The sequence below is a fragment of the Pelobates fuscus genome, chromosome 5 (genome assembly GCF_036172605.1).
Source record: "Pelobates fuscus isolate aPelFus1 chromosome 5, aPelFus1.pri, whole genome shotgun sequence".
NCBI lineage: Eukaryota > Metazoa > Chordata > Amphibia > Anura > Pelobatidae > Pelobates > Pelobates fuscus.
This window is the reverse complement of record NC_086321.1, coordinates 72,575,751-72,584,100: the sequence shown is the minus strand read 5'-3', so window position 1 is coordinate 72,584,100 and position 8,350 is coordinate 72,575,751. Positions and strand designations below refer to the sequence as shown.

The following is an 8,350-nucleotide window of genomic DNA, read 5'->3' as shown; positions in this document are numbered from 1 at the left end:
GAAGATTTTAGAAAAAAGAAGACGTCAAATAGTAAGTTGAATTTTTCTTTACAGGTTAGTTATTTTATTCCCCCTTCACTATTTTTGGAGTGGGGGGGTGGGTGACTAGGGGCTTGGGGACCCCTAGTCACCTTTGATTGGGGGGGGATTTTTATTTAGGGCCCCCACCCACCACTCAGGGGTGGGTGTTGGGGGGGGGGGAGGACAGTAGGTCGTCCCCCTCATTTTTATGGCCCCCACCCACCGCGCAGGGGTGGGGGCGGAGGGAGGACAGTAGGTCCCCCCCCTCATTTTTATGGCCCCCATCCACCGTGCAGGGGCCGGGGGGGAGGACAGTAGGTCCCCCCCCCTCATTATTTGTATGGCCCCCACCCACCGCACAGGGGTGGGGGCGGGGGGAGGACAGTAGGTCCCCCCCCCAGTGTGTATCAGGGTCCCTGAGGACAGGTGTCAATCCATATCTGCCAAGTGACCCTATGTAGGGGGAACAGTCCCTATTCTGCTGTGTGTCATTGTGTATCAGGGATCCTTAGGATAGGTGTCAATCCATATCTGCCAAGTGACCCTATGTAGGGGGAACAGTCCCTATTCTGCTGTGTGTCAGTGTGTATCAGGGATCCTTAGGATAGGTGTCAATCCATATGTCAAGGTGTCAATATGTCATATGTCAGGTGTCAATCCATATCCATTGTGATTTAGGAATGTTAGGTGATTTCTGCCCTTTATGGATTAAAACCAGACTCTGCATCAACTGTGTAATTTTCCATGGGAGTTTTGCCATGGATCCCCCTCCGGTATGCCACAGTCCAGGTGTTCCCCTTGAAACAACTTTTCCATCACTACTGTGGCCAGAAAGAGTCCCTGTGAGTTTTAAAATTCACCTGCCCATTAAAGTCTATGGCGGTTCGCGAACATTTGCGGAATTTCACGTTCGCGAACCGAAAATGTTATGTTCGCGACATCACTAGTTGTTTTATTTCTGCATGGACTCAATACATGCAGACAGACATAACCAGTATATTTCCAGTTCCATACTTGCCACCAATTTAGCTAGTACATGGCTTTTATTTTTTTATTTAAACGATGCTGAATGCACACACACACGTTCTGGAAATGGCTATTTTTAATGACAGAAAGCAAACAATATGAAATTACATTAAACGTGTAAACAGAAGGATTGATCTGTCCCAAGCATGCCAAACATATTCCATTAAATAGACGGTCAGTTTATTTATTACACTACCATATAATAACCTTTAATAAAATAGAGATCTAAATCTGTATACATGAATATATATATAGGTAGAACAATTTCAAAAATACATATCAGATTAGGTAAACAAATAGTTTAAAATGTAGCACACACTAGCCCAATTGCCATATACAATAAGTGCTGTTTCAACTAGTCTATTGAATACAATTAAATTTAGTGCTATGAAAATAATCCATAGGGTTTGTGAATGGCCAGATAGTGTACATAAAAATAAAATTCGGTTTAAACATTCATACCATTGTATTTTTCTCTATTCGGGAAATAAATTGCTGCATTTTGGCTCCCTGTCAATCATTGTTATAAGTGCTGCCGTATCACAGCCTTCGCACCTCTAAGTCAGCACAGAGATAAGTGATGAAGCAAAGTTTTAGATTTTTCCTCCTCTTTCAATGTTATGTGTGCCCTGTCTGTGCCAGGACTGAACTGGATTGTGATGTCAATTGATAAATCTTTATATATACAGTTAAAGTAAAAGGAAGCTTCACGTGGGAAAACATTAACACAAGTTACAGGTTATTTCCAATATGTTTTATGCAATGGTGTAATTCTCATAGAAGTGATTGTTCCCCTTTAAAATTTTATATGCTTCACTTCAAAGACTTTTCTATCTAGAGGAAACAGCACCTTTATAAACGCGGCAGGAGATAAAATAAACTCCTCGACTTTTAAAGTCTTACTTAATCATAAGATGGGCCACTGTGAACAACAGTCATCAACTTATCAAATATCTGGTTATGGCTGAATATTAAAAATAAATTATCACAGCTCATTACAAAAGTCAAAACAGATTCTAGCCATCAATATGATGAATGATCATTGCTTATTCATATAATATACCTTTCTGGACGGATACAAAACACATGCTATAACTCCAGATCGGTAGGCATGGGAGCGTATTAGTGCCAGTTTTACAGGGTAGTGCAGAACTTGACACAAGTTAAAGCGTAGACGCATTCTGGATCTTCTTGCACACTATTTTTAAAAGGAATGCGCAGGATCCATCAATTAAAGTGCGCTCAAAGTCATTATTTCTGAGGTATAAACAGAGATATCCTAATAACTCATCACATACTTTTTATTCCATTGCAATGAGTCAGTCTATTGTGTCTATAACAGTTTCTACACACATCGCAGTGGTGGAAATCAAATGTCCCATGTCCTCTTCGACTAATTCCTGCAGATGTAGAACTCCTATAGATCAGATTCTATGTACAAGTATGCAATAGTTGGTCTTTCTTTTGCACGGGTTTAGTCTTCATGTATATATTCAGAGATTATTTATAAATTCCTACATCTTCTTAAAGTCCAGTATGTAATTATGGATGGTTTGTTAAATGAGATCCCACAACCCACTAAGTCCAGCACTACGGTTCTGAAGTGCCATTGCATAGAATATTAAAATCACAAGAATGCCTTCAAGCTGGGGCGCACCGTCAGGAATACAGGACAGGCTGTCTGCGTATCCACTGGTGGTGATCTGAAGAACAAAATTAAACCTGAATTAGAATCAGCATAATTAAAAAGATCCCCAGGACTACCATTTTTAACATGCAAAATATAAATCTCGCACGTATCAGTTTCTTATGCATTTTTAGTACATATGAAAAAAAAAAGTAATTAAATCTTCCCAAGTTTACTCCTTCACAAATAACTTTTACATTACTTTGTCTCATAGAGACTGTATATACCGCATTGGTTAATTTCCCAGTAGTTAAAAATGGGAGACATTCATTATGTGAGCCAATGTGGCTCATTCATCCCTATGCACCGTATTTCTGCTTGCACATAGCATAATGCACATATGGATCATGGAAGATCAGATACTGGTTGAGATATCTCTGCCACTTTGTGATTAAAGCAGACGTCACCAGCAACCTGTGCATTTGCTGCAGAAGAGAAGTCTTCAGAAGTATGTTTTTATGGAATGTTACATGCTATGGACATGCAGGTGACACAATTGAAAGGTTTTCTATGTAATTCAGTGTCATTTATCAGCTTATCAGCTTATCAGCTTATCAGAAGGGGCCTTCTCTGAGAATCATTTTCTACTGCTTCTTACTTTATCTGCAGTTTAAATCAAAGCCTATCCCAAATGAAGTTATGAGACTTACCAGTGATGTGAAACCTTGTCATTTCATCTTCCTCTTCATCCTCGCTACTCTCACTCTCACTGTTTAAGGGAAGTGAATCCAAGTCATCTTCGGTGTGTAAGAACGACACCTTCTGCTCCTGGTCTTTACTGGTCCGTAACGCTACAAGCCGATGATGGATTGCAGCATAAAGACGTCCAGCATCCTTCACACTGGCCTGAAAGAGGACAATTTAATTTCATAATTAACACACCACTATGCAGATGTTTTAAACATAATGGGACCCATAAAAAGCACTTGCCATCTTTTTTTGTTTGTTTGTTATCCAGTCAATTGTTTTTCCTTTAACTTCACTGTAGCTGCAGTAGGCACTGGGCCAGCTATTGCACTTAATAGCCAGTATAAGTTCAATGCACAATAACAAATTCATTTATATAAATTTGAAAGCAACATTAAAAAAGTTCTGGGAGATTTCGATTCGGTGTATATCACAAATGAAAGCTAATGGGGGGAGGGGTTAAATATGTATTTCTCTATTTTTTGTAGAAGAAGTAGAAGACTGGTTAAACCCCTTATCACCTGTAGGCTTATGGCAGAATGGCATCTGCTGGCCCCACTCAATAGATGACTCAGTCCCAGCACACTGAGTTGAGGGATAACAGGAGGCTATAGACTGGCACTCAGCAGAAGCTACCATTGAGGCACACAGTGAGAGAAGAAAAAAAAATGTCAAGTCCATATCCCTTTAGTTTTACATTTCTAAACTGTTCCCATGTATATTTTTTCTGTACATGGCATTATTTTTTTTTTATAGTAGATTTATGCCAAGTGATTCCCGTTGATATAAGGGCCCATTGGTATAAGGCTTTGGATGGTGGGCATAGATAGTCTGGTTTTAAAGAATTCCCGAGAAGCTCAATAAATTTGGAACTTAATAAGACATTTTACTGGCTGAATTTGCTTGAGGTCCATAGAAGAAAACCTGCCAGGAGTGGGAATTTAATAAACAAGTTTACGAACTCTGAATACATTTAGGATTTCTATAGCTTATGATGAGTTTTTAAGCTTCCCCTCACCTGGATCAGAAACACTCTGAGATTGTTGTCCGTCAGATCTGTGGCAGTGATACGAAGGCTCCTTCGATTGGCTCTCTCTAATTTCATCTGATCAAAGATTTTGCTGTTGAAGATCAGTTTCAGGCTGCCATAGTTTCTCATCACTAAAATTAAATATTGGTAAACAAAAACAAAAACAAAAAAACCAAAACTGATTAGGATTTGAGCAAAGTTACAACTGTTCAAATAAGACTTCGCATTTAAAAAAAAAAAAAAAAGTATTTCCCCATGGCACGTCTCAACAATTTATGGTAGATTTTTGGTGGCTTTAAAAAGGAAATGATAACCCTCAAAGACCCAGTGGAATTATATTTGTGAGAGATACAGACTTTTTTTTTATCTCATTCTTTGGCTGTTGTAACTCTCCACAACAAATTTGTAAAATTAGCAGAAGGACAAGGTCTCCTGAAATTCAAGAATGATGAGAACTCCAACATGCTTACTGAGAAGCCTTCGAGTTTTCTTGCACAAGAACAAACACAAAAGCAATTTAAATGAAATAGCCAAGTCCTTCTGCTACCCAATCCCACCCACTTATGATTTGGACAAGAAAAAAAACAATAGACAGATTGCCTGTGCATATAAAAAATAAATATAGTAACAAAAACTCAAGTACATATATGCAATTCCTTATCTCATAATTTGACCATGTAAATTCATGGTTTAGAGATTTGGTATCAGAGGGAAAAAAAAATCCATTTGTTCACTTGTTTTTCATTAGGCAAAGTCTGTCCATATGTTCATATTGTAAATATGCACTTCATCTCAAAGCCTTAAGGATGAGAAAATGAAGCTAGGGGATATCAGCACTCTCCCACTTGGTTGGCCATGGTGTAGGAAAGATGTGAGGCCACAACGGGCTACCATGCATGGAGTAAGGGTAGAGAGGGGGTGTAAAAATCTAGTGCTGGGTTTATATAGGACACCCATCACTTAAGAGAGCGAGAGAAAAAAAAAAATATTGTGGTGGTCTGTAGAAAGCTGGGACTTTATCATTAACTTTATTTAAATAGTAATCACCATCATTAATGGAGATTTTCACCTTTTTAAACTGTAGCTGCCTAACCATAAAATAGGTAGAATTAATCTTGTATTCAAATGATTTTGTCTGATACAATACAGATTATTATGTGCACAGTCCAAGAATTCAAAAACAAGCAAACTAACCTAAAAAGGTGTGTGTGTGTGTGTGCCATACTACTATTATTGGTATATTTAAGTTAACGGTGTGCAGTACATGTATATCTTTTACAGAGTGATCCAAAGTCAAACTTTGATGGACCTCCATATTACATCTCCTTTAGAGCATGGGTTTCAAATCATGGGTGACTATAAACATGACTACCCACCAACCATCTGCTGACTCTGTAGGGCATTCAATTGCCAGAATACTCTTGTGAACGTTTATCTGGACTAGAATCCTAGGGGCTTATTATATGAATGCTCTACATTCACTGAACTTTCATCGTGTTTGTTAGATACAGGTTCATGATCAAGAAAGTTTAACTGAAACTGAAAATGTCCCCTATGATTTTTTTGTTTGTTTGCTTTTACAGAATATTGAATGGCTTTGTATAGCACTGTATTTTAAATTAATTTATCTTTCTTGGGGTGCATTGCTATAAATGCAGTCTATCCTGTTGAGGCAGTAGTAAGACTGCAGGGCAAATACAAGAAAAAACAAGATCTAAATGTAAAAAACCCAGAGATGTAGTCACCCAATTAACATTAGATTTAGGTATGTACTCATTGAGAAACTCTACTTTAACCTCACAGTGCTATTCAGTTCCTGCCTCAAGGCGCTGTTTTCTCACCTCTGCAATTGTTTAATTTTGCCATATAAGCAAAAACAAAAATGCCTTTTACCTCTCCCTTGGGCCGCCACCTTTCCCTGCTACCTGGCAGGAGTTTCTGATGCCACAGGCCCAAACTTCCCCAACATCATGAGTCGATATCTGGTACAGCTTGTCACTGAGAGGAAAAAGTCAATACAGCATTTAAAATAGCCAGGAAGAGGAGGAACGGGGAGCCTTTCCATGTGCCCTATCAATGTGTGTGATTGTGGTTAATGGTTAGGACTGTGCATCTATAACATGGATAGATTGTGGTGTGCCTTCTGTTTTGAAGGATGAATATTTTATGATGGCACTACATTTTAATGATAGTGCTCTAACAAGTTTGTGAAACTAATTTCACATCACCACGGGGGTTTCTACACCAAGGTATCCTACCCTCCCCCCAAATCCACCCTCCTACATTTATTTGGTCTTTACTTTTTGGAAAAAATAAATGCCATTTGTATTTTTCAATTAAAACTCCGATAAAATTGTAATATCCAATGTCCTAGCAAATATGAAGATCATCTGATATTGATATGAAGAGCGTAGACTTCATATCATGTGCGGTTTGATATTTGAAACCATCTGACTGACACTACCTCAACGTATGGATGAAAACAAAGTTAATAAAATGCTTACAGATCTATACTATAGCTATTTGAATGGCAATGCAGGTTAGTGCACTGGTGTCTGAAGTAGACCTGGGTAAGAGAAACCTGGTACTGGTGGAACTTCTATTCCATCATACTACCTTGACCTTCTGATTCTTTCATAATGTTTTATTTTCTGCCCCATGTCTCTAGAGTTCTGGTGATCCTCCTTGCTGGTTAACACTTCTCCAGCTTTGCCATAAATTACTGACATGTAGAAGGAATAAGGAGCACTAAAATGATGATCTGTGCCAGAGACAGCACGGATATCTACTCATTTTCTGCTAGACCACCAGAGACAAGGCTCTCTACCTCTACCCCAGAACAGGTAGGACGTTGCAGACTGACAAGTTTTGGTTCTAGTAAAAAAAAAAAAAAAAAAAAAATATATAATATATATATAAAAAAAAAAAAATAGAAAAAAAAAAAAAAAAAAAAAAAAAAAGGTCAGGGGAGTCCCCAAAAACAAAATGCATTGGTGCATTTTTTAGGATTGGTCATGTGTCTGTTTTATCATGAGGTGTTCTACCTATTCGTGATCGGAACATCCCACTGTCATGGCTTGCCATATCATTTAGTCGTAGGTAGCCTCGGCCCCTTTCATTCCACATCTGATTGGTGGAGTTCAAAACGAAAAGCTTGCAGTTTACCTGAAAAACAAAAGGAAAGGTATTTTACATTTATTAAGGCCAATTCGTTCAAGTTTAAAACCATACAAAAACACACAAACAATCTTTTCTAGCAGTGCCTCTATTTGGTGTGTCCGAGTGTATAATAAAGGTTCTGAGCAAATTAAATTCAAGGAAACTGCCATTGAAAATTGCTAGGAGATCTAGAAACTAGTGTCAAACAAACACCTGTGCTGAATATTCATAGTTACGTAGCAAGAAGAGGTGTGCTGGCTTTTAATTGGGTTTCATTCAGAATATGGACAATTGCAGTTCTCCCTCCCCTCCCCCCACCCCCATTAATGAAGGATTGTCAGTAAGCATGGCTCAGCCTTTGTTCACTGATAACTCATGCCACGATGATTCACTTTGAGATAAACTGATGGATTATCAGTCCTCTAGCTAGTGCTTATAGTGGTCATTGTAGTATAACAAATATTCAAACTGCTAAATTAAAATTCAATGTCGATGGTGAAATAATTACTTTACCACCATGTATATACAGTATCTCACAAAAGTGAGTACACCCCTCACATTTTTGTAAATATATTATATCTTTTCATGTGACAACACTGACAAAATGACACTGCTACAATGTAAAGTAGTAAGTGTACAGCCTGTATAACTGTAAATTTGCTGCCCCCCCCCCCCCAAATAACTCACACAGCAATTAAGGTCTAAACCATTGGCAACAAAAGTGAGTACACCCCTAAGTG

General features: G+C 38.4%; 1 protein-coding gene across 2 annotated transcripts in view; it reads right to left on the bottom strand.

The window, feature by feature from the left end:
* Nucleotides 1-1,105: 1,105 nt before the first annotated feature.
* The window catches only part of RANBP3L (RAN binding protein 3 like), a 41,900-nt gene continuing 34,655 nt past the window's right edge, over nt 1,106-8,350 (bottom strand). Inside the window, exons 12-15 of one of the 2 annotated variants that reach the window (XM_063453984.1) lie at nt 7,496-7,616; nt 4,440-4,582; nt 3,385-3,580; nt 1,106-2,750 (exon numbers count right to left, since the gene is read on the bottom strand). In XM_063453984.1, coding sequence (XP_063310054.1) covers nt 2,707-2,750; nt 3,385-3,580; nt 4,440-4,582; nt 7,496-7,616 — 504 coding nt within the window. In that variant the 3' untranslated portion in view covers nt 1,106-2,706. Of the gene's footprint in view, nt 2,751-3,384; nt 3,581-4,439; nt 4,583-6,344; nt 6,450-7,495; nt 7,617-8,350 lie in introns of those variants that run through there. The other variant, XM_063453986.1, reaches the window with a different exon arrangement.